Source organism: Carcharodon carcharias, chromosome X (assembly GCF_017639515.1).
Source record: "Carcharodon carcharias isolate sCarCar2 chromosome X, sCarCar2.pri, whole genome shotgun sequence".
Taxonomy (NCBI): Eukaryota; Metazoa; Chordata; class Chondrichthyes; order Lamniformes; family Lamnidae; genus Carcharodon; species Carcharodon carcharias.
The window spans coordinates 25,076,955-25,103,967 of NC_054507.1; the positions used below are offsets into that span (position 1 = coordinate 25,076,955).

Sequence of the window (27,013 nt, forward strand, 5' to 3'; positions counted from 1 at the left end):
GTCCAGGATTTGCCACTTTAAGGCAATCTTTCTCCTGGAACATGCCTCGAGTGCAAACCAATTCTAAACAGCAAGTACTCACATTTACCACCATGTGCATGGCATAATTTTAATTATGTTTGCACAGCAAGTATTAGATAGATCTTCAATGAGGATTATATTTGGGGATCTTCACATAGAGTTAATAGAAAAATGACACAAAATTAACAGCACAGAAACAGGCCACTCGGCCAAATTGGTGTATGCCCAACACTAGCCTCCTCTCCTCTCATCTCATCCGATCAATATATCTTTCTATTTCCATTCTCCCTCATGTGTTATCAAACTTCCCCCTTAAATGCAACTACGCTATTTGCCTCGACCACTCCCTGTGGTAGCAAGTCCCACATTCTCACCGCTCCCTGGGCAAAGAAGTTTCTCCTGAATTCTCTATTGGATTTATTAGTGACTATCTCATATTTTTGTATATAACGTTGTTCCTCTCTCCACTGGTGCTGCCAGACCTGCCGCGTTTATTTTAGCCCTTTATGTCTTTATTTCAGATCTCCAGCCCCTGCAGTATTTTGCTTTTTCAGTATCTTATATTTATGGCCCGCTAGCTCTGGTCTCCCCCAATAAGTGGAAACATTTTCTCTACATCTATCCTATCGAAACCTTTCATAATCCTAAAGGCCATCATCAGGTCATCCATCCCTCACTCTCCTGGAAGAGTACTTAGATGAGACAGGTACAAATTTTAATTTAAGCTAGTTTTCTAACAAATTTTCAAAGGGTTAGTGTGGGTAGACTAGCACGTCCTGAAATGTTTATGGAACGTTGTGTTAAGAAAATGCTTGTGCTGTTTTCCCTTTAATGATAGGCACTGATAGAAAATACTAAATAAAGTCAGAAAATACAAACAGCAGTTGAAAAACATAGCTTAATGTTTCGGGTAAGCTCTAACATCATAACTGAGTCATTTAAGTTAATTGAACCCTTAAAAATAATACTTCCCTACTAAGAATAGAACCTTTTTTTCCTCTCACCGACACCGTTTATTAAACGTCGAGTCGATGTTGACAGAATCTTATCCTCGGACTACACCTTGATTGATAGTCAGGGCAACCAATGAATAGCTAGATTTTCGGCAGGTCCCATCAGGTATCGGATCGTCATCAAAAGAAACTGACCAATCAGCAAAGGAACATTAATAAGGCGGGAACAAAGGCAAGGTTTATTTGGTCCGGGTGATTGACAGAGGAGTCAGCCAATGAGAAGTTGGAGCGGCTGTCACGGGGAGTGCTGCAGTACCAATGAGCTGCGAGCTGAAACTGCGTCATGGATGACGGTATAACTGGGGCCTGAGGGAGCCTGCCGGTTGATTGAGGGAAGGAAGGAGCCGATACAGGCAGCAGTGAGAATGGTTTGCGGCGGCTTCACTTGTTCCAAGAATGCACTCATCGCTTTAAATGTGGTGTACATAGTAAGTGGAGCGGGTACTGAGGCTTTGTGCAGGCTGGCGCGATCTCGGTCTTTGAGGCGGCTCCTGTACCGAACAATCCCGACTTGGGACTTGGAGCATGCGCAGCAACCCTCCCTCTCAAACTCGCTAACGGGCTGCAACAAGAAAATCATAGAGCGTTTACAGTACAGAATGAGGCCATTCAGCCCATTTAGTTCAATTCCGCCTTTTCCTCGTAACCCTGTAGTTTTTCTTCTATTCAAGTAGTTATCCAGTTCCCTTTGAATGCTTTGATTGAATCTGCCTCCACGGCACTCTCAGGTTAAAAGTAAAATACTGTGGATGCTGGAAATCTGAGATAAAAACAGAAAATGTTGGAAAACTCAAGTCTAACAGCATCTGTGGTGAGGGAAACAGAGTTAATGTTTTGAGTCTGCATGACTCTTCAGAGCCAAAGAGAAGTGGAAATGTGATAATTTATACTGTTTAAGGGGGGGTTGGAACAAGTGAAGGTCAGCGATAGGTGGTGGCTAAGGAGAGATTGACAAGATGTCATGGGTGAAAAGACAAAGGGAGTGTTAATGGCAGTGGTAAGGGCTAAAGGGGGTGCTGATAGTAGCATAAAGATAAGAAAGCAGAATGTGTTAAAAGGAGAACAAGGGTCAGTACTCTGAAAGTCTTAGTGTTTACTGTGTGCACATTTCTCCTCTAGCTCTGAAGAAGGGTCATACCGACTCGAGGGTAATCACTCTGAAAGTCTTAGTGCTTACTGTGTGCACATTTCTGCTCTTTAGCTCTGAAGAAGGATCATACAGACTCGGGTAAGCACTCCAAAAGTCATAGTGCTTACTGTGTGCACATTTCTACTTTTTGAGTCTGTACGACCCTTTTTCAGAGCTAATGTTAACTGATTCTCTCTCCACAAATGCTGTCAGACCTGCTGAGTTTTTCCAGCATTTCTGTTTTTATTTTAAAATATTTTACCTCATGTTACCTTTGGTTTAAGGGTGACTGGCAAAAGAACCAGTGTCCTCTGGTTCTCGACCCTTGTGCTAATGAGAATGGCTACTCCCTTCACAAATCTATGCTGGCTTTCCTTGATTGAACCACATTTGTCCAAGTGACTGTTAATTTTGTTCTGGATTGTTGTTTCTAAAAGCTTTCCCAACATGGGGGTTAAACAAACTGGCCTTGTACTTAGAGTTTTTAATTTTTTTTTATTTGGTCCTGGGATGTGGGCATCGCTGGCTAGGCCAGCATTTGTTGCTCATCCCCAATTGCCCTTGTTCAGAGGTCATCTAAGAGTCAACCACATTGCTGTGGGTCACGTGTAGGTCGGACCAGGTAAAGATGGCAGATATCCTTGCCTAAAGGACGTTAGTGAACCAGATGGGTTTTTACAACAATCGACAACGGTTTCATAGTGATGATCAGACTTTTAATTCCAGATTTTTATTGAAATCAAATTTCACCGTCTGTCATGGTGGGATTGGAACCTGGGTCCCCAGAGCATTACCCTGGGTCTGAATTGATTATTGCACCTTTTTTTGAACATTTGCAATTCTCCAATCATCTGGCAGCGGTGCACCACCACCACCACCACCACCCCGCCCCCCCCCCCCCCCCCAAAAGCCAAAAAGTACGTTTGGAGGATCAAATAGCATAGTTAAAAAATAATGTGAATCATTAAAACAAACATATGGATTAGGACAGGAGTAGGCCACTCAGCCCCTCAAGCCTGCTGCCATTCAATAAGATCATGGCTGATCTGAATGTAACCTCAACTTCACATTCCTGCCTACCCTTGATAACCTTTCACCCCCTTGCTAATCAATAATCTAGCTACTTATGCCTTAAAGGTATTCAAAGACTCTGTCTCAACCACCTTTTGAGGAAGAGAGTTCCAAAGTGTCTCAACCCTCTGAGAGAAAATTTTTTCCTCATCTGTCTTAAATGGGCGACCCCTTATTTTTAAACAGTGGCCCCTGGTTCTAGGTTCTCCCACAAGAGGAAACATTTTTTCCACATCCATCCTGTCAAGTCCCCTCAGGATCTTATGTTTCAATCAAGTTGCCTCTTACTCTTCTAAACTTCAGTGGATACAAACCCAGCTTGTCCAGCCTTTCCTCCATAATACAACCCGCCCATTCCTGGTGTTAGTCTAGGAAACCTTCTTCTCTGAACTGCTTATAATGTATTTGCATCTTTCCTTTTAAATAAGGAGACCAGTAGATGTGGTCTCACTAGTGCTCTGTAAAACTGAAGCATAACCTCCCTACTTTTGTATTCAATTCCCCTTGAAATAAATGATAATATTCTATCAGCTTTCCTAATTACTTGTACCTGCATACTAGATTTTTGTGACTCCTGCACTAGGACACCCAGATCTCTCTGCATCTCAGAGCTCTGCAATATCTCTCCATTTAGATAATATGCCTCTTTTGTTCTCCTTGCCAAGATGGACAATTTTCCCACATTATACTCCATTTGCCAGATGTGGTCTCACCAGTGCCTTGTATAATTGAAACAGAACCTCCCTACTCTTGTATTCAATTCTCCTCTCAATACATGATAACATTCTATTAGCTCTGCTAATTACTTGCTGCACCTGCATACTAACCTTTTGTGATTTCTTGAATGGGGACATCTAGATTCCCCCTGCATCTGAACTCTGCAATCTCTCACTATTTAGATAATCTTCTCGTCCTGCCAAAATGGACAATTTCACATTTTCCCACATTATACTTTGGGAGACACAGCAAAAATTCATCCCTAGGAAGAAGAAGCATACTAAAGGGAGGATGAGGCAACCGTGGCTGACAAGGGAAGTCAGGGACAGCCTAAAAGCTAAAGAGAAAGCATACAATGCGGCGAAGAGTAGTGGGAAACCAGGGGATTGGGAAGCCTACAAAGATCAACAGAGGACAACTAAAAAAGAAATAAGGAGGGAGAAGATTAAATATGAGGATAAACTAGCCAGTAATATAAAAGAAGATTGCAAGAGTTTTTTAGATATATAAAGGGTAAGAGAGAGGCAAAAGTGGACATTGGGCTGCTGGAAGACTTTAGAGTCCATTATTAAGGATGAGATTTCAGAATACTTGGAAATGCATGATAAAATAGGGCAAAGTCAGCATGGTTTCATCAAGGGGAGGTCATGCTTGACTAATCTGTTAGAATTCTTTGAGTAGGTTAGACAAAGGAGAGCCAATGGATGTTATCTACTTGGACTTCCAGAAGGCCTTTGACAAGGTGCCGCACGGGAGGCTGCTCAGTAAGATAAGAGCCCATGGTGTTAGAGGCAAGCTACTAGCATGGATAGAAGATTGGTTGTCTGGCAAGAAGCAGAGAGTGGGGATAAGAGGGTCCTTCTCAGCATGGCAGCCGGTGACTAGTGGAATTCCGCAGGGGTCAGTGTTGGGACCACAACTTTTCACTTTATACATTAATGATCTAGATGAAGGAACTGAGGGCATCCTGGCTAAGTTTGCAGATGATACAAAGATAGGTGGAGGGACAGGTAGTATTGGGGAGGCTGCAGAAGGATTTGGACAGGTTAGGAGAATGGGCAAAGAAGTGGCGGATGGAATATAACGTGGGGAAGTGTGAGGTCATGCACTTTGGTAGGAAGAATAGAGGCATGGACTATTTTCTAAATGGGGAGAGAATTCCGAAATCTGGAGTGTAAAGGGACTTGGGAGTTCTAGTTCAGGATTCTCTTAAGGTTAACTTGCAGGTTGAGTTGCTAGTTAATAAGGCAAATGCAATGTTGGCATTTATTTTCAGAGGACTAGAATATAAAAGCAGGGATGTTCTGCTGAGGCTTTACAAGGCTCTGGTCAGACCACATTTCGAATATTGTGAGCAATTTTGGGCCCCGTTTCTCAGGAAGGATGTGCTGGCCCTGGAGAGGGTCTAGAGGAGGTTCACAAGAATGATCCCAGGAATGAAAGGCTTAACATATGAGGAACGTTTGAGGACTCTAGGTCTATACTCGATGGAGATTAGAAGGATGAGGGGGCGGGGGATCTGATTGAAACTTACAGAATACTGAGAGGCCTGGATAGAGTGGACGTGGAGAAGATGTTTCCATTAGTAGGAGAGACTAGGACCCGAGGGCATAGCCTCAGAGTAAAGGGAAGACCTTTTAGAACAGAGATGAGGAGAAACTTCTTTAGCCAGAGACTGGTGAATCTATGGAATTCATTGCCACAGAAGGCTGTGGAGGCCAGGTCACTGAGTGTATTTCAGACCGAGATAGATAGGTTCTTGATTGGTAAGGGGATCAAAGGTTACGGGGAGAAGGCGGGAGAATGGGGTTGAAAAACTTATCAGCCATGATTGAATGGCGGAGCAGACTTGATGGGCTGAATGGCCTAATTTCTGCTCCTATGTCTTATGGTCTATACTCCATTTGTCAGGTCTTTGCCCACTCAGCTAACCTATCTATATACTTTTGTAGCCTCCTTATGTCCTTTTCACAAATTATTTTCTTTCCTATCTTTTCAAATTTAGCAACCGTACCTTCACTCCCTTCATCCAAGTTATTTATATAAATTGTTAAAAGGTTGAGGCCCCAGCACTGATCCCTGTGGCACACTACTCGTCATATCTTACCAACCAGAAAATGACCCAATTATGCCTACTGTTTTCTGTTAGCTAGCCAATCTTCTATCCATGCCATATGTTACCCCCTACACCATCTTTTATTTTCTGCAATAACCTTTTGATGTGGCACCTTATCAAATGTCTTCTGAAAATCTAAGTACAGTACATCCACTGGTTCCCCTTTATCCACAGCACCTGTTACTACTTCCAGGAATTTCAATAAATTGGTTAAATATGATTTCCCTTTCACAAAACCATGTTGACTCTGCCTGATTACCTTGAATGTATTTAAGTGCCCTGTTATAACGCCTTCAATAATAGCTTCGAATATTTTCCCTATGACAGATGTTAAGCTAACTGGCCTATAGTTTCCTGCTTTCTGTCTCCTTCCCTTTTCACAGAATCACAAATTCTTATTCAAAGAGTTGCATTAGCTATTTTCCAATCTAATGAAACCTTCCCTGAATGTAATGAATTTTGGAAAATTAAAACCAATGCATCAACTGGTCACTTCTTTCAAGTCCCTGGGATGAAGTCCATTAGGACTTGGGTTTGTCAACCCACAGTTTCAACAAATTAACTACCGCTTACTTCCCTGGTGATTGTAATTTTCCATGAATTTCTCCCTCCCTTTCATTTCCTGATTTACTGCTATTTCTGGGATGTTACTTGTATCCTCTATAGTGAAGACTGATGCAAAATACCTGTTTGATTCATCTGCCATCTCCTTATTTTCCATTATTAACTCCCCAGACTCACTTTCTCTCGGGCCAATGCTCATTTTGTTAACTTTGCTTTTCAAAATATTATTAGAAACCCTTACTATCTGTCTTCATATTTCTTGCTAGCTTTCTCTCATTTTTCCTTCCTAATCAATCTTTTAATCATTCTTTGGACAAAATAAAAAAACAGCAATCATCTGACCTACCCAATTGCACAATTGTTAGGTCAAATGTTGCTTCAAATCTTTGCTATTCTGATAGTGAAGGCATAATGTTATTGGTAATAATGTTTTGGTTGCTTAGTTCCATTGCAGCTTTTTCCCTTGGGGGGAATATTGGAAGACCTGGCCAGGGAAAGACACTTCCTTTGTTTAGAATTGTGGAATTAATTATATTCAAAGATCCGTGTGTTTTTATTTCCAAATGTGGTGAATGAAGAGCCAGGACAAGGCAGTTGGGATTTAGTTAGCAGTTGCAAGTGACATTGGGGGAGTTTTATTTTCCCCAGGGCTAGACAGAAGGCAGTGGGGTTGGAAGGTCAAAGGGGGATGTGAAGGGTACAATGGGCTTATCTGTAATAAAGACTATGGGAGTTGTGACCACTAGAGATGGCAAAGCCAAGGGGATGGTTGTGAATATGGATAGGAGAGTTTATACATATGTGCAGAGAAGTTTTGCAAGAAAAAATTCAAAAGGACAGAAGATCTAATTGGCAATGAAATACTACATTTAGGTAGATGTCTAACATGCTAAAGCAATTCTAACACTTGATTAAATTTGAATGTTATCTAACTACTTGTGAGGGATTAACCTTTGCCTGATCAATTTATGCAATATGGTGATCTTTGGTATTTGCATCTGTTTAGTCACGTAGCTGACATAATGGCTGGTGCAAAGGTTAGTATTTTTGCTCTGGTCATACAACAACAGTATGCATTTATATGGAGCCTTTAATATCAACATCCCAAGGAGCCTTACAGGGTAAGGGAGAGATGAGTAGGGTTGACTGAAAAGCTTTGTAAAAGAATGAAAGAAATCCTGATGCTACCATGCATAATGACAAAATAGAACATACTGCAATTTAATATGAAAGGAAACAAAGGAGACCTCCCTTTAGTGCCTAAGTTGGAACCGGATCATACAGATCAGAAAATCTCTGATTCAATTACTGCTTCCATGCTGAGTTATTGGTGGTTAGGGGCACCATTGCTGGCCTCAGTGCCTTGCATTAGCGAGTTCTTGCACAGTTCAGTGACCCCTACTGAAAAGTGTTGTGTAAATGTCTGGTGAGAGTGCGCTCAGTTGTGATCCCACTCTGCCCTCCTTTCATTTGTTTACCTAACCAGTGAGTGCACCTCAAAGTTAGTTGTGGTTATAAAATGCTTTGGGAAATCTTGAGGACGTGTGGCATTTGTTTTTCTCATTTATATGCTAGCACTATTCCAGAGTAATGTGAATCGCCACTATCTGGACATGACAGCTATTCCTGTTTCTCTTGCAGCTTGTTGGACTGTTACTTATCGGAGTAGCAGCATGGGGCAAAAGTTACGGCATTGTTTCCAGTATAAACGTCATTGGTGGAGTCATTGCTGTGGGAGTCTTCCTGCTTCTTATAGCTGTTGTCGGACTCATCGGAGCAGTCAGTCACCATCAGGTCATGCTGTTCTTTGTATCCTTTCACTGATTTCTTTGGCCTTTAAAACCAAATTGAATATGACTCTTGTAAGCTATTCTTCCGTTTGTAACCAATTAGGTTGATGTCCCACTCCTCGTTCTTTAATGTCAGTGAAACTGCCCACTAGAAGGTTAGTAAAAGTGATTCTTGGACCTGTATGGAAAAGCCTGGCCTTCACTACTTCCCACAGAGCCTAGGTTGCGATTAGGATCTTAATCCTTTGAGTTTCTGTGGAAAAAGGAAAATGCAGCGATAATCCTTAAGGATAACTGAAGAATCGTACTGAAGCTTGCTTTAAACCTTCTGCCAAAAAGACCCAGAGTTATATTTGAATTGAAAATCGGGCTGATTATTCTGACACCAGTAATCCCAAACTCAATGATGGGAGTAGCCTTTGTGAGTCACTTGCTGCGTGAATAAACTGAGAAGCAACCATCATGTTTCTTAAGCATTTGTGGGAGCAATTCTGTGTTAAAGATATGGCCTGGAACAGTGCTTGTTACTGATGCTATGGCTGCCATTGTTGTTAGGATTTTGGTGAAGTGCAATACGCGATGGATGAAATATTCACACTGTATAGCCTCTTTGAGGTGCACTGATTGAAACAAGTTTGATGATTTAGCACATGCTGGCACAATACTTGACTGCATTAAAAACAAGTATACTTTTTTCCTATAAAGTATTGATACAATTACACAGAAACCTGCTGATAAAGCTGCATCTATGTTAATAATGGAGTTGTGTTTGAGGGACCAGTTTACGAAATGAAATGCGTGAGCAGATACCAAATTGCCTGTGGTATAACAGGCAAAGTTTTTAAGGGGAAAAACTGAGGTGTACCACATGTCACTGCACATTAAAGCCTCTTGTGCTGTCTGTGAGAGATTGGGGCAGTGCCAACCCAGTTAATGGGATGGGGGAGCTTTAGTGTGTTTCTTCTGAAGTTTGGGTTTAACGCAAAATGTTGGTACACTGTAGGTATAGCCTTTGCTCTGCATTTAATCTGTGCTCTGTCTTACTTGAGAGTATTTGATGTAGAGACAAAGTGAAAACAATAGACAAGTGTTCATAAGCCGAAAATGTCACCAGAAGGAAATATTAGAACTGAGCTTTGAGAAAACTTTGTAAATAAAGTATACATTCCAGTGATAATCTGATTTTTTTTTTCAGCAGTTATTTTTATTTCCATTAATTTTCATTCCTTGTTTCCTTGACTTTGCTTTCACTCCAGTACATGGTTATTTTATTTCTGGTCTTTGTGATTCAGTTTGGAGTCTCCTGCTCATGCCTGGCTCTCAACCGAAGTCAACAGGTACCTTTTGCTACATGTTACTACAAACGTGTTGTGTTGTGGTTGCCCTTTGAGGAAGGTCTGGCCTGTTGCAAATGATGAATATGATGTAGGAAACTCGGCAAATCCAGACACCAATCCTTTGAACCTACTCCTTATCCTATAATATATCCCCTGCAGGAGTGATCTATTTCCAACTGTATAAAAACTGTTTTAAATGCATGGTGAGTTTTTGGATGAGTATTTTTCTTTTCTTGTACTATTCTAAGCACAGCATTCAATGTTGGTATATGGCAAAAGGTCACTGACCTTCCTCCCTCCTCAGATGCTGTCTGACTTGCTGAGTTTTTCCAGCATTTTCTGTCTTATTTTGAGCATCCAAGATTTTTTTTACCCTTTCAAAGTTAAGTTTCCTGCCAGCAATTACTACAAAATGGGTCTAAGTTCACACCCGACACATTATACCAACATTGAGTGCTGTGCTTAGAATAGTACAAGAAAAGAAAAATACTCATCCAAAAACTCACCATGCATTTAAAACAGTTTTTATACAGTTGGAAATAGATCACTCCATTCATACTCCTGCAGGGGATATATTATAGGATAGGGCTACTTTGGAATAGAGATTGCTGATAGGACCATTTTCCCCTGCCCAATCCTAGAAACTGAGTTCTGCTCTTGTCCTTGTCAAATATTGACATGCATCATGTCTCTGTAGGAGTCATTGGGAGGTTTCAGAAATGGGAGCTAAGAAACCCCTTCCTTGTCCAGAGGCAGAGGCTGGTTGTCACACCCATACCTCTGCCCTACCTGAGGGCAGCTAACTTGGGACACGCAAGGGGATAACTCTGAGATCTTCCTTGTTTTTGTGGCTCACGACTGGGTGATGCATTTTTGAACTAAGATGCACACACAATGTGATTATTTAATGTAGGGGAGAAAATCTGTAATTACTATTGCCTACTTCAGATTAATATCTCCCCTTATATAACAGCATTATATCTTGCACTTAATCTGGTGAATTGTACTAATCTGATATTTGAAAATTCAAACACTGCAATGCTTCTGTGCAGGCAGGCTTATTTCATGGTAAGTCACTAAAATTATAATATTGGTTAAACGTAAATATTTAATTCATCTTGTTACAGGTATTCAAGGAAATTAAATTAGTAAAACTAGCTGACATAATGTAATCGCAACAAATCCCATTTTGTGTTGGTTGCCAGATTAAGACCTTCTAGTTATGTCACTGTCTCCAAGCCTTTTTTTTATTTAAATGCTCCTTCGTTTATTGCGAACCTCCTTTAAAATGCTCTCTTTATAACCTTATGCACAGATCCCAAAGGCAGTCATAAAAGATCCACTGTAGGAATAGAGGCACTTGCCAACTGGACATGTTTGGGTAGATTTCACGTCTTTTGAATGTGACCTGAGCTACACTTGCTATAGCTGTTATTCACTTATGCGGAAAACAATTTTTAAAAAAAAAAGCCAAATGATGTGGAGAGACTGATGAGAAGCTGATCAGAGTTGGAACTGCTTATTTTAAAAGTGGGAAAATAGCAGAGCAATCCTTTCACCACTACTGAAGAAAGGATCCTCTGTGCCACACATTGTGGTAAACAGTTTATTTTTCATCTGTAGGACTGAAGTTGGAATCTAACCCAGACAGATGGGAATCATGGCCTCTCTTTTTTAACGTTATTAATGGAAGGAAGGGAAGTGTGTGCTAGTCTCTTTTTAGCGCACACATTCTTTTTAAACCAGGATTTTATACATGACTTTATACATGATTTTTTTTTTGTGGTGTTGATTAACGGAAGAACGTTTGCCAGAGCACTGGGAGAATCCTGTACTTCGTTAATGCAGTGGAATCTTTAAAGTTCACCTGAATGTTAAAACATTAAACCAAGATCCATCTTTATCAGAAATTAGCACCTTCACCATAGCACTCGGTTCAGTCCTGCATTGGCATGTAAGCTTAGATTAATGGGCTCAAACTTCTAGACTGGGACCCAGCAATAAAGCACTTACTGTCTCTTGCTCTGCCCTCTTAATCTTCCAATAGGAATGGGAACTTTGAAATTGAGCAGAGGTTAGTGCTGTAAATATTCAAAACTACGCCTTCCCTGAAATGAGTTTCTACAAAAGCTAACAGGACAGTGGGGAAAAGAACTTCATCACTGCTTAAACACTTTGGTCTGGAACTGAAGTCCAAACTTCGTAGCCAACCTCATTGACAATCTACCCTACCCATTTGGAATGCTGTTACACTTAGGGCCACATGGTAAACGTCAAAAATGACTCATTGTTGTGTGACATTGATTTTTGTTTTGTTATTGTTTAGGAGCACCTGCTAAAGTTGACCTGGAACAGAATGTCAAATACAACCAGACAGGATCTAGAACAGCAGCTGAATTGCTGTGGATTTATGAATGATACAGAGAATATTGCCACCTACATGACAGATTATTCATTGTGTAAAATGGTAAGTAATTTTTCTTATTGGATTATTGGTGTTGTGTAAAGGCACGCCGTCAGCAAAGTGAGTGTTCCCTGGACAGTGTTAAAGGGTAACATTCAGTATGTACTTGCTCCATAGAAGTTCCAGGAAATGGACCTATATTGCACACCACCAATCTATTTGTTGTCAGAAATATGATATCAAGTTCCTATTTATCCACTTGAGTCTTCATTTGAAATTACCTGTGTAGAAATAAATAGGTCACTGCCACAGTTTGGGAATGAGTACAGGTTTGAGTCAAGATTTCACTCTTGTGGTGGTAGGGGGGTGGTGGAGAGAAGGTTAAATAATCAATCATCCTTGAGACTGTCCCTGGTGTCAAAATGTATTGGTGGCCTGGGAGCAGGTTGTTGAGTCACGTGAACAAAAATAGGGCATTGAAGTTCCCCAAATCTCACCCATCCCAAACAATAAGTTTAAAACAGGCTTTTCTATGTAACTGTGCACCTTTATGCTATTCAATGAAATGCCCACAAACTAAATATAATTGAGGCAGAAGGTTAATCTTTGAAAGGAATCTTCTGTAGTTATTGAGTAAATGCGACACAAAATAATTGTAACTGCCGCATAGATGTTATCTTATTAAGAGTATCTGTGGAATCTTTCTTGCCTGGTGAAAATGTTTTAAGCTTGCCTTTCAAATGCAGTGTGTCTAATTTTTTTTTTTTTGACAGCCCTGCAAACAAACTAGTTGTAAAATTTGTGGTAATGTCATGCTGACACATTCTCGCCAGGCTCTGAGGATCCTGGGTGGAGTGGGACTTTTCTTCAGCTTCACTGAGGTGAGGTTTGTTGCATTATAGTGGATTTGCATCTTCTGAAATATCTTGTGAAGTTACGGTTTTTTAAAATAAAAAAAATTGGTTTCCTATCAGTGTGAACCATTGCAGATCTTCGTTCTGGGTGTGAAATCCTAAAACTCACGGATGCCACATGGGGTGGCCAACAATCCAGTTTTGGGCTATTTCAATTTTTCCTCAGCAGTTTTACTGGATGTTTCTAAAATATAAATGAGATTCTGAAAACCTGGTTCTTTGACATTAGGTTGAGAGGTGCCCTTCAACCCAAGCAGTAGCACCAGTAGGGATGACTGCCTGACCTAGACCTTGGAGCAGGGCAGTGGTAAGCATGGGAAATGGAGCTCCAAATGTCAGCCTAACCATAAGCAAAACCATGGAAGATCTACCTGAGGAGGAATCTTGAGGGGCTGCAGCAAGTGGCAAAATAAAACATTTACAAATCCAATATCCTTGGTGATCAACTGCAATTTTAAAAATAAATTTGTGACTTAACAGCCACAATTATTAATCCCTTAATCATCGACATCAATGATGAGTGGCCGAAGGGTTAATTTCTGCAGAGCTGTTAATGATCAAAGCAGCTTTGTGAAATTTGCAACAAAATGTGTGTCCTAGAGTGACTATAAATGTTATAATATCCTCTCATTTCAAAATGTGGATGATTGTTTGCTCTCAAGTTTGATATGATCTGAACCTGTTGATGAGATTATTGCCAAATAATTGCTCTAGGATGCCCATTGTTCTTTGTGTATGCTCGCTATAAATAGTCTTCTGATATCAATATTCAGTGTATTTTTTAAGTACGAGTGTTACGTATTGTACCAAGGGGAGGAAAAACATAAAGAAAAACTGTTCTTCATTTTGTGTTGTTTTTGTTTCCCCTACCCCCACAGATCCTTGGAGTTTGGCTAGCTATGCGATTTAGGAACCAGAAGGACCCTCGAGCAAACCCTAGTGCCTTTTTGTAGAACCCTCCCCTTTCTCTGCACTCTTATGACCGTTGTATCCTCTAGCTGCTAGTCAAAAATTACCTTTCCCAGGGATTATTTTCATTGAAGCTCACATGGCTACAGAAGGCAGAAGAAGAATGTCCACATACCTTCACTAATGCATGATGGGATGGAGCAAATTGGCCAGACTGCATGAATTATTGAGATGCCACAGCTGACGAGAGTGACATTTGGGCTGTATTAAGTGCTCAATCCTTGATGTGAAGCCCCTGGTTATGTGGTTATATTTGAGTGTAAGAACCAGAACTTGAAAAATGTGTGCAAAGTGTTGAAATAATTTTTAAAATTAATCTGGAGCTCACTGATTCTTCATGATAAACGGTCAGATTTGCCAGACTGATAATACATAATTACGACTGGTACTAATGTTAAGCCAGTTTTTAGGCTTGTTAACGGAAGGGGGGAAATTGAGGGCAGGAGAGAAACTCCTTTTAAATAAATGTTTTAATTGATTGAAAGAGCCTTTTTATTCTACAGAACTTTTACAAGGAATGCTTGTCACAATCATCAGTTTAAACGTGATAACTTTTTAAGTTTTTAATTTGCGATAGGGGAATCAGTCTGAGCAGCTGTACTGATTCAAATTCTCAAAGCATGTGCAGCTTCAGTGGCTACACGTTAGTCAAAGCAGAAGCTAACTTTCCACCTTATCCACATATGCTCTGGTTGGTGCTTCACAAGGGGCATGACTGATATCCTGGCCAGCCTGGGAGTTGCACTTCTCTGCTAGCTTGTCTGTGGGACAGCCACAGGTTTGTAGAGCCACTCGATCTAGCAATTGCAAGTGAGCAGAATGCCTTTGAAACAGGGTCAGGGTAGAGGTGGGTGGTGGTGGAGGGAGGGAAAGAGAATAAATGTGAAGAGTTAAATTGAAATAATTATTTTCAAGTCCTGGTTCAGACTGTCATAATGGCTCATGTCCATTTTCAACTGTCTGGTTTAGTGTTTAAAATATAGTTATGCCAATGATCATAATAGTTCCAGATTTTTGTCATTCTTCCTAATTCTTTAAGGGAGCATTCTAAAGATGTATAAAGCCATGTTTTGATTCTGTCAAAGTTGAGGCTAGACTGCCACCTCTTCCTGTTGTACAAACTATGTTCCACGCACAACTAGAATGTAAGGGGATGGAGGAATATCTTTTCTCAAGTTATGAACAAACTACAGCATCAGTATTATAAGAACCCTACACTGTAAGTAATTGAGCTAATAAATGACACCATCCAGTCTAAAACCCTGGTTGGGAAATGTCTGCTGCCTTCACCTCTCTTCACATGTGCCACCAATTTGTATTTGCATAATGTCCATACTCAAGTAGATAAATGCAATCACCAAACCGCTGGCAATCTGAACCCCTTCAATTAACATAGGTCTGCTTTAATTCTTTAAATTTCTCAGTTAAAAATAAGACCCTGTGTAAACGTTTTCAATTTTCTTTTTCACTGAGCAGTTGGGGTAGAAAGGAAGCAAATCAGGAGTCAAGTCTTCAGATTTTGGATATTGATAGCTCACTTGTTCATGCAAAAATGACCTTGGCCTCTTGTTCATCAGTGAAGTGAAAAGGGAGCCCAGTGATTGACCTTTTGCTAACTACACAATAGAAGTTAGTGCAGGATGTGATCTTCAGCTGTGTCCACATGTTGCCAACCCAAACACCTGTTCAAAGCCAGTTGGTTGGCATTGTAGTTTGAGAATTCATTGCCACCATGAGGAGGGGGATGATTCCATGCATGTATCTGAATTAGTTATAACATGAGTTGTATAGGTAACTACACTGCAAGCTGGATCCATGCAAGGATTAGAGGTATAAAAATAACCTGTGCTAATTAGGTGTACAGTACCATTTGGACTTGGGAGTGCACATTGTTACATGCTGTTTGGAAAGTGCCCAGTTGGCTTTTTACCAACATTATTAACAAAATATTAAATGAATGTTGTGTGGATGAATGAATGTTAAATATTCCTTTGTGTGTGTGTGTATGTGTGTATATATATATAATATATACACACATATAGAGAGTAACCATTATGGTAATGAAGTGGTTATGTTACTGAACCAGTAATTCCAAAGCTTGGCTAATAATTCACCATGGTAGTTAGAGAATCTGAATTCAGTTTTTTAAAGTCTCAAAATAAGGCACTTTCAGTAAAAGTGATCACAAAGCTGTCATTTTTTTTAAAAAACTGGTTCACTAATGTATATTTTAGGGATGGAAACCTGCTGTCTTCCTTGCTGAGGCCTCTGTGATTCTTATCTAACCTCAGCAGTAGCTAAGCAGACCACTTGGTGCTACATGTAGCAGTTCAATGCGGCAAGCCACCACCACCACCCAGTACAAGTTGAGATGGGCAATAAATCGCCCTGAGAATGAATTTTTAAAAAAAAAACTTGCAATAATTGTTAATCCTCCATTAAGGATGTGTACAAATTGCAAGAAGTGTCCTATGTCCTCATGGGTATTCTGTACTGTTTTAGTAATGAAATTATACGTTAAATGCTTGAACAGTTCAGTCATCAGAATATTTTGATACTAAGCTTGATCCTCTGCTGAATATTCATTAAGGTATATATTTCTAATTTGTATACATATTTAAGATTATCAATTTTTTTGCCAAAAGTGAAACTGTCATCTTTGAGGGATGACATGTTAGCTTGAAATTCAAATGTACATAGCTTGAAATTCAAATGTACATTGATATTAAACTACCAATCCCCACCTCCACCCAATCCACAGAGCTGGGCTGTCTATCTCTTGGCTTGGAAATGTGTGTGATTGAAGCTAATTTTCCTCATTGTATTTTGTAAGGATACTCTATACTGGGTGAGAGTTCTGTGCACTCCTGATTTTTTTTCTCTAATTCAAAACACTTATCTCTATAGCAGGGACATGTAGCCATGGAGAGAATCCAGCAGAGGGCACAAAGGAGATAGTTGGGGTATTACTTATGTTGGCATTGAGTTGTATTAGTGGATTTGGAAAGTTTAATGTTGCCTTTTTAACTCCCAAGGCGCAATTAGTTCCTGGGAGGAAAGGCGTCTCATTAGGTAAGGGGGTTGAGATTGCCAAATGCGTGCGGAGGTTGTATATGGTTTGGTTGACATTTATCCTACAAACATTTGTGGAACAGCCTCTTGTGGCACAAGGGGTGAATTTTCTTTTGCCAACTTGAATAGTTTAAGCGGTTCTGGAAATGTGGGTAGAATCAAATATGTAGTGTTGTGCCTCAGTAGCTGCAGGCTCTTTTGACTTATCTGCCAGAGGGAAGGAATTAGTGGAACTTCTCTGCAAGTGTTTGTACTGTGTTTTTAGGATGACATTTTAATTTAGATGTACTTTAAACTTGGTTGCTAAGAATTTGTAATGGTACCAACAACCTGTTCAGACAGACTGTCCTATTCTAAGGACAACCCTTGTGTATTTTAAATGATTGTGGAAAATTTAAAGCTGGATTTCAGGCCAACATATACATGACATTAAAATGTTTTATTGTATAAAAAGTGAAAACAAACTTCTGCAATAAATGCTTTACTAATTCATGAATAATACTTTTTGTCTATGTTGTAGCATATGGCAGTCAGACTCCAGGGGCAAGGGAGGGGCATCACCATGGAATGTGGGGTATCAGAAGTACAAATCCAGGTTTCACCATTCCTCACCTCAGTTGTGTTGTGGCAAATTGTAAAGCAAAGCCAGGAATGTCCCAAGAGAAGGGAATGTTGATAGGAATGCTGTTTTCTATTTCCTACTAAGAAGAAAAACCAGGAGGCTTTAAGATGTGGCAAGGAGCAAGTCCAGGGAATCTTGCCATTTAAAAAAAAAAATTGAAAGGCTATTTTGACTTCTGAAATGCAATAACAAATCAAGTACAAGGTTGCTAGAATATGCAAATTTTAACCAACTTAGTCTCCATTGTTTTGAATTGGTGTAAAGGACTCTTGTTCTTTGGAGACTCCCCATTGTCATCATAGTAAAAGTTTAGGGGTATGGTACTCAACCATATTGTACTACAAGATGATGCTAATGTGTTTGATTTTTTTTGCAGTGTAGCAGGTTGCAAGCTCTCCCAATCCATGGTCAGTGAGCAGGAAGTGGGTGCTTAATATTCAATCTCAGCATCTCAAAAGAGGAAACTTTCAAGTGAACAAGAATTCCCCCCCCCCCCAATGTTTTTCTAGGTTCCCACTTGGTGTGAACAAGCAGCAACTTCATAGCACCTCTTGTTTCATTCAGACACTTTACAGCCTCCTGAACTCAACATTGAATTCAATAATTTCAAGTCATAACCTCTCCCAGTTTGAGAGTAGCTGGTGCCAATTCTCCTTTTCCATTCACACCCTCCTAGACCCATCCTTTTTTTGTTCCAATACCCTTTTGTGCCTTTCACCATCGTCACTTTATCATTTAATCTCTCCAACCTTCCACCCAATCAGACCTTCCCTTTCGTTCTTTCCCCTCCCATCTTACTCTGCCTCTGTACTTGCTTAAACCTTGGTACATATCTAACCTGTGTGTTCATGAAAGATCATGGACCTGAAACCTCAACTCTTTCCCTCCACAGATGCTGCCAGAGCTAAGTACTTCCAACATATTTTTGGATTTCCAGAATCTGCATTACTTGCTTCTGTAACTTCAAACCCACATTAAGTGAGAGATAGGGACATGTTCAGCTCAGATGGTTCATAAAGGCATAGTATCCCTTCAACACGTGCCACTGTGCAGTAAGTCTGGCCTATCAATCTTGAGAGGTGGCTGGAACGAACACAGAACAATTCCAAAAGAAATATTGACGGGTACAATACTAAGTGGGCAATAGAGCTGGCTGCATACCAGGCTCCAAAACTGCTGCCCTCCAATAGTCAGAATAACCAGGTCAGTAAAATGCATGTGGTATATTCCCAAATCTAAGTATAACACTTAATAGGAGGTTTTGTGGTGCAGTGGGTAACGTCCTGGTAGAGTCCCACTCCAGGACTTAAATGGCCAAGGAAGCTGCGTTCATAACAGCCAAACAGGTAGTTTCAATTTGCAAATCCTTCCAGTACACCCAAAGCAAGCAGTAAGAGCATGAGATTCCTGGTCAGCTATGTGATAGAAAGACAATTGGAGCTTTGCTGTCACCATCCATAGCTACAGCCTACAACATGCATGTTACCATAGCAATTCTGACTCAGTGATCTGTAACACACCAAAGGTGCTATATAAATGCATGTTGCTGTCCCATTTTAACTTTAAGCATTATTGGCACTGTAGACACAGCGTACTAAGCAGTGGAAGGAGGAAGGGTAAAACTGTAAGAAAGTGACAAACAGGAAACATTACTCAATCTACAAATACTCTTTTTGGGCTGAACAGTGACGTTGGGGCTAACAGCTAATCTTACGCTACTCGCAGTTGAGCTGGCCAACTGAGGCACTTGGAGCCACTGGTCTGAGCTAGGTTGGCAGGACCAACAGCTTTTAAATAGAATAGGATGGCAAACTTCCCCCTGGACCATGACCCCACCACTGAACATCAAGCCATTGTTTCCAGGACTGTTACTGACCTCATCTCCTCTGGAGATCTTCCTTCCACAGCTTCCAACCTCAGTCTCCCAACCTCGGATGGCCCGCTTCTACCTCCTACCCAAAATCCACAAACAGGACTGTCCCAGCAGACCGATTGTGTCAGCCTGTTCCTGCCCCACAGAACTCATTTCTCGCTATCTTGACTCCATTCTCTCTCCTTGTCCAGTCCCTTCCCACCTACATCCGTGATTCCTCTGACACCCTACATATCAACAATTTCCAGTTCCCTGGCCCCAACCGTCATCTCTTCACCATGGACGTCCAATCCCTCTACACCACCATTCCCCACTGGGATGGTCTGATGGCTCTCCGTTTCTTCCTCAAACAGAGGCCCGAGCAATCGCCATCCACCACTACGCTCCTCCGTCTGGCTGAACTTGTTCTCTCATTGAACAATTTCTCCTTAAACCCCTCTCACTTCCCCCAAATAAAAGGTGTGGCTATGGGTACCCGGATGGGTCCCAGTTATGCCTGTCTCCTTATGGGGTGTCTGGAACATTCCTTGTTCCAGTCCTACTCCGGCCCCCTCCCATAACACTCTCTCCGGTACATTGATGATTGCTTCAGTGCTGCTTCATGCTCTCGTCTGGACCTGGAAAAATTTATTAATTTTGCTTCCAATTTCTACCTCTCTATCATTTTCACATGGTCCATCTCTGACACTTCCTTGGCCTCTGTCTCAATTTCTGGCGATAGACTGTCCACCAATATTCATTACAAGCCTACTGACTCCCCACAGCTACCTCGACTACAGCTCCTCACACCCCGCTTCCTGTAAGGACTCCATCCCATTCTCTCAGTTCCTTCACCTCCGTCGCATCTGTTCTGATGATACTTTCAAAAACAGTTCCTCTGACATGTCCTCCTTCTTCCTTTAACCGAGGTTTTCCACCCATGGTGGTTGACAGGGCCCTCAACCGTGTCCGGCCCATCTCCCGCGCATCCGCCCTCACACCTTCCTCTCCCTCCCAGAAACATGATAGGGTGCCCCTTGTCCTCACTTATCACCCCACCAGCCTCCGCATTCAAAGGATCATCCTCCGCCAATTCCAGCATGATGCCACCACCAAACACATCTTCCCTTCACCCCCCCCCTGGCATTCTGCGTGGATCATTCCCTTCAAGACACCCTGGTCCACTCCTCCATCACCCCCTACACCTCAACCCCCTCCCACGGCACCTTCCCATGCAACCGCAGAAGGTGCAACACCTGCCCCTTCACTTCCCCTCTCCTCACCGTCCAAGAGCCCAAACACTCCTTTCAAATGAAGCAGCATTTCACTTGCACTTCCCTCAATTTAGTCTACTGTATTCATTGCTCCCAATGCGGTTTCCTCTACATTGGAGGGGCCAAATGCAGACCTTCAGTCTGTCTGCGAGCATGACCCAGACCTCCCTGTCGCTTGCCATTTCAACACACCACCCTGCTCTCATGCCCACATGTCCATCCTTGGCCTGCTGCATTGTTCCAGTGAAGCTCAATGCAAACTGGAGGAACAGCACCTCATCTTCCGACTAGGCACTTTACAGCCTTCCGGACTGAATATTGAGTTCAACAATTTTAGATTATGAACTCTCTCCTCCAGCCCCACCCCCTTTTTTCCAATAATTTATATAGATTTTTCTTTTCCCACCTATTTCCATTATTTTTAAATGTATTTGCATCCATTGTTTTATCTCTATCTTTTAGCCTATTTCGATGCCTTCCCCCACCTGGGCTATCTGTACCTTGCTTGTCCTGCTTTCTACCCTTAATGTCACTTATTGGCACATTCCTTAGATAATATCTCCACCTATCACTGGCCCTCTATCCAGCTCTACCTGTCCCACCGCCCCCCCTTAAACTAGCTTATATTTCATCTTTCTATTTTTCCTTAGTTCTGTTGAAGAGTCATACAGACTCAAAACATTAACTGTGTTCCTCTCCGCAGATGCTGTCAGACCTGCTGAGTTTTTCCAGGTATTTTTATTTTGGTTTTCCAGCATTCGCAGTTTTTTGCTTTTATTCTATTCTGGTAGTTGGTTTGTTTCAATCACTGTCTCATTCTGCAACTGTTTCAGGGGCACTGGGCATTCAGCCACCAACTGGCTGTAGGTGTGTCACTTTCCTGAATTAGCATTCAACCGTGGGGAAAATACACTGGACCAGGTGGTATTTGCAGGGAGATGGAGGGCAAGTCAAGCCTAATCATCTGTCAGCTCATGGCTTTGGCAGAGGCCCCCAGAGTACCAGCTGCTCCCCTGGGGGCCTCTGCCAAAGCAATTCCACAAGGGCTGAAGAACTTGCATTTAAAGCAGAGGAAATCTCAAACTAGTCAATGATAGCTAATCACCACATAGTTCAGCAAAGTGAGTGTCCTTCACAAATATTTCAGTGATCAAGAAAGCATTCCACAAGTTCAAAGGGTCAAGTTTCTGTTGCTCAATTATCACCAAGCCTTTCATTTTATTCTAATGCTGTATAATAATAACCATTCTCCACATGATAGCATCTTTAAAGACAGGAAGTTTGGGGGAGGGGAAGGGGAAATGAATTGGGAACTATCAATCCCCCAATTAACAATTACGCACCCCTCTCTTACACCCACCCAACTTGGAAACCAAGATGACTAATTCCAAATAGTTTCTCATTCCATATATAGATATCCAAATCCTCTAGAACACTTATTTGTAAATGATATAGAATCTGCATAATGGTCCCAGAAGTTAGTCTATATTCTGGGATTTAATGGAATAAGAATGATTCAATCTTTGTTCATCTAACTTTACCTAATCCCTAAACTTGTCACTGATCACAATTCCATGCTTTAAAATCTCAGCCTAGGCTGCAAGAGAATTTTACTTCAAACTAACACCAACCAATCTTTATAAGGCAAAGCACTGTATTTAAATGTAACACTAAACAAGAGAACAATGAATACTGTCTCTTCAAGCATTAAGATTAATTGATATATTTATGGCTTTGGGTCATGATTGGCTAGCTTGTATTACTAAAAAAAACAAGTTTTCCGTTTACAGATCACACCTGTGCGCAATACAACTTGCAACAGACACAAACACCATCTCTCCCACCTCTCAAACATGAAGAGCCCTTGTTGGCATACAGGATCCACTGGCAAATTCTTGCACCAGTGCCTTATCTTAAGTGGTAGTAGGGGGTGTTCAGAACAAGGGGGCAGAACTTTAATGAGAGCCAGACCATTCAGGGGCAAGGTCAGGCAGCACTCCAGATTTCCACTCCTGTTTATGTGAAGTAACTCTTCCCCCAGCCCCCCCCTCCAAAAAGCTGTTGAGGCAGGGGGGTGGGGGCAGGCAATTGAAAATGTCCAAAAGCAAGGTTGATAGCTTGTGTTAGGAAAGGGTCTGAAAGCTCTGTCTTTCAGATGAGATGTTAAGCCGAGGTCCCCATCCTGTACGCAAAGGGTCATTGACCTGAAACGTTTAATCTTTCTCTCTCCACTGATGCTGCCAGACTTGCTGCTGAGTGTTTCCAACATTTTCTGTTTATATATCTGGGATTCACTTCATAGAAGAGAGAAACAAAGGCACCAAATGGTCCATTCAGTTGTGTTCGACTCGAGGGCAATTTTCAAGAACAGTATGTTTAAATCAACTTCCAAACCCTTGTCCACTACCATCTAGAAAGACAAGGACAGCAAATAGATGGGAACACCACCACCTGGAAGTTCCCCTCCAGGTCACTCACCATCCTGATTTGGAAATATATCACCGTTCCTTCACTGTCGTTGGGTCAAAATCTTGGAACTCCCTTAACAGCACTGTGGGTGTACCTACACCACATGGACTGCAGTGGTTCAAGGTGGCAGCTCACTGCCACCACCTTAAGGGCATTTAGGGATGGGAAATAAATGCTGGCTCAGCCAGCAAAGCCCACATCCCATTCGTTAATTCTTGCCATGTTTTCACATACGAGTAGTGTCCATTTTATCACATCAGATTTACTTAACAACTTAGCCTCAAGAAGTAGAGCATTATCTAGAGTTAAGTGTGTCATTATGACACAGGTGGCCATTCAGCCAATCAAATCACTCCATAATGAGTCAGGAGCATTTTACTGGGTGATCAGACCTACTCCTGCTCCTAATTTGTATGTTCCTCTCATACCATACCTCAGATGAAGGCCAATCTATATTTTAATTTAAGTGCAGGCTTAAATCAACCTTAATTACCAACACACCCAACTGGAAGGTAGCATTCAAAAAAAAAAAGACCACTACTTTCTGGCCTCAACTGGGGATTTATCCCAGGGAAAGGAGGGAGCAGTGGGTTTGGGCACAGAGAGACTTGAAGTGAGTTACATGTCTGATTAACCCATCATTATAAACAGAGTAGGGGAGCCCTAACCCTTGACAATACTCTACTGCCACCAAATGATTAACATGAACTGCTCCGTTAGAAGTTAAGACCCACTCCTTACTCAAAGCAATTACTTCGTGTTACAGAGATAAAAGCAAAAAACTGCGGATGCTGGAAATCCAAAACGAAAACAGAATTACCTGGAAAAACTCAGCAGGTCTGGCAGCATCGGCGGAATGCTGCCAGACCTGCTGAGTTTTTCCAGGTAATTCTGTTTTTACTTCGTGCTACAATCCTGGTTAATAAGCTACTGTTGTGGTAGTTTTGACAAACCGACCACAGGCCCAGGTACAGGTTACGATTGTTTATTCGAGCAATTGCAAGGAGAGATCCACCTCAAGCAGCTTGAGGTACCACTCTACCAAATCACAAGTATACAGCTTATTTATACACTACTTAACACGTACAAGAACATTGTTTGAATTCCAATCTTGTCAGCATATAGGTTTACATTAAACAGATATCTCTGGTACCAGGTACATACATCATACATTCCCCTTTCAACCAGACAGAGACCTTGCCCCCTATCTAGGCTGGGACCATCTGTCCTTTCCTTATCTGTTGAAGAGCATACTTAATCTATCTTGTTGTCATCCCCTGACTCCAGTCTGTCTCCCAAGGCCTTTCTGGTGCTTGCAGGCCCCAAGGGTATGCAAAGTTCATCTGGTAACCTTTAACTGTTAATGTGCTGTTGCACTGGCTGCCTGGAGATTTTAAGTAAATCCCTTTCAATCAATTCTCACTACATACCCCCTAACAGTCCCCACTTTTGGCCCTTGGCCTAGCCCAAGGTAGCCAACTACAGTGGTATTGTCTGTCCCTTAACGTACCACCGCCCATTGATACTGGCCAGGTATCCAGCTTTGGGTTGTAAAAGGTACTGTCAGACCATCGGTATCATTTGGCCCGTCAGTTCAGGCCTCTGACTTGCTAAACCTCTTCTCCACCTGTTAAAATTCCCCCAGCGCCACCTCTTTTGCAACCTTCAGGTACGATGAATCAAGTATGTTAAATATATAACTTCTATCAGCTGAATCACAACCAGGGCATGGGAAATAATCCGAATCCATGGGTGTATTTGTACAGTTGAGCCCCAATTCCACAGATCCTGCCACCATGTAGAGGAATCTATTTGCTTGATATCTTCTTTCAAGGCTCTAACCTGTTGCTGCAGTGTATAGTAAGTTCTATACATTTGCTAAGCCTGTCTCTGAATCATGGTTAGGTGCTTCAGTAATAAAGGAATTTCATAGGACAACCGGTTCAAATACTCTGTCAGGTTATCCTTAAGGCTTTCATTGACCTGAATAGTAGCCGCTCCTCTCTTGCATATTTCAATCAGTTCCACTTTCCCCACCTTTGCCAGCACCCGTGGGTGTAGGCACACTTAATGATTGTGGTTCTGGTTGTTCCCGTACTGGATCTTTTGCTGCCACATGGTAATACAATATCTGCCATTCCCCATATATGCAACATGGGTCGGTGCTTTTGCAGCCCATATAGCTTCTATAGTACAATATGCTGCTGCTTTAAACCCGCACCTAGCTTCTTCCGTCTCATATTGGTTGTGCACTTACTACTGCGGTGGCCTCGACACTACACCCTTCTAAATGTGGTGCTAACTATATTCCCTTCTATGTCAACTGTGTATGGCGGAATGTCATGGTACCTAATATAGTAATCCCCCCGTATCACCCCAATACTTTCTACAATGCTCTACCGGGTGTTGACATAGGTATAACAGGTGTCACTAAGACAATGCCTATTAGCATATTATCATTCACTATACATTCGTTCTATATACATGTTAAGCCTCTAAGCTGGCACCCAGTCAAGTCACGATCTTTATGTCATGAAAGATGAAATGAATGTTCATCAGTTAACCATTAAATTCTCCCAGGCTTGTTCCAGTGCCCAGGATCCGTAGGTGCTGCAAACATCATTTCTGCTTGCTTCATCGGAGATATTTTTCCCCAATCAATTTATTGATAGTCCCCGCATGACTTTTGAGCGCAGTAGCCAGGTTTTGAATTAACCATGTCATGTCCTGGTCTGTGTTTAATTGGGTGTCATGAATTCCCTGTCCCCATTCTAAAATTTCCTCAAGCTTGGAGCTCAAGGTACGGACCTTCTGGTCAACAGTTGCTAGGTCAATAGAATTAACCATTGATGTCATGTTGAATATCGTGGCAGCATCATTCATCAGGCTGCGCTTAACCCTGTTCCCTCCTCAACCTGATTGCATTCCACCATTAAACTGAACCGCTTCATCATCAACCGGCCCATCAGAGCTGTATAAAGTGTTCGAGTATGGACTGAGCACCACTAGGGCAGGGTTATACCGGATATGTTCAAGACTACAGGTACGAGCTCATGATGTATGTTATTGCACAAAACTTTATGATTAACCAATACTAAACCGTTTGTCAGACTTGAACTCAGTGTCAGACAAGGCGGATCGGTTGGTGTGAATTGAGGTGCCTCAATTGCCTCTGCTCAGATTGTTGATACAGTCGTGGGAGGTGGCTGGGTAGTGGTACTAATCTTCCCTCTAGGGTGTATCTCCAATGTCCATCTACCATCGCTATTTCCCCAGGTCGGTACATTGTTATCGTTTGGGCTACAAACGTTCCATTTGGAATTCTTAGGGTGGGAATGAGTAATCATCGGTAAATACATTGTCAAGCATGCTACATAAACGTAACTCTGTTTCACAAATATAATCAAACTCCTCAGCCCAATCCTATGCTTAAAACACACAGTAGTTATACTTGGAAACTTAACATAGGAGCCAGCTTTCCCAAACAGCCCCCTCCAACCTCTCGTGCATGTCATATCCCTGATACTTCCGCACCCAATCTGAAGCAAACCCTTGCTACAATTCAAAATCACTTGTTCTCTGACTGTTACATTTACCATTCCCCGTGGTGTATCACATTCAGCACTATCCGTGCTGTACCGAAGTCCCTCCTGCGGTGTGGGACGAGCAGTGATAATCC

The 27,013-nt window shown here is 41.7% G+C and overlaps 1 protein-coding gene across 2 annotated transcripts; it reads left to right on the plus strand.

Annotated features, from left to right (window-relative positions):
* The first annotated feature begins 1,320 nt into the window (after positions 1-1,320).
* On the plus strand, positions 1,321-17,613 carry tspan31 (tetraspanin 31). 2 transcript variants are annotated; one of them, XM_041180382.1, is made up of 6 exons: positions 1,321-1,462; positions 8,273-8,440; positions 9,678-9,758; positions 12,085-12,225; positions 12,936-13,043; positions 13,955-17,613. In XM_041180382.1, the coding sequence occupies exons 1-6, from the start codon at positions 1,400-1,402 to the stop codon at positions 14,027-14,029; spliced, it is 636 nt and encodes a 211-aa protein (XP_041036316.1). In that variant the 5' UTR covers positions 1,321-1,399; the 3' UTR covers positions 14,030-17,613. The 2 variants fall into 2 exon arrangements, with proteins under 2 accessions (XP_041036316.1, XP_041036317.1); XM_041180383.1 differs by lacking the exon at positions 12,936-13,043.
* Positions 17,614-27,013: the final 9,400 nt, after the last annotated feature.

What these genes read in the sequence shown, in the direction of transcription:
- tspan31 (XM_041180382.1), top strand. Translation starts at nt 1,400, where the DNA reads ATGGTTTGCGGCGGCTTCACTTGTTCCAAGAATGCACTCATCGCTTTA. An exon ending in CTTTAAATGTGGTGTACATA is followed by an intron (nt 1,463 to 8,272) that starts GTAAGTGGAGCG and finishes TTTCTCTTGCAG; the next exon opens with CTTGTTGGACTGTTACTTAT. An exon ending in TTTTCTTCAGCTTCACTGAG is followed by an intron (nt 13,044 to 13,954) that starts GTGAGGTTTGTT and finishes CTACCCCCACAG; the next exon opens with ATCCTTGGAGTTTGGCTAGC.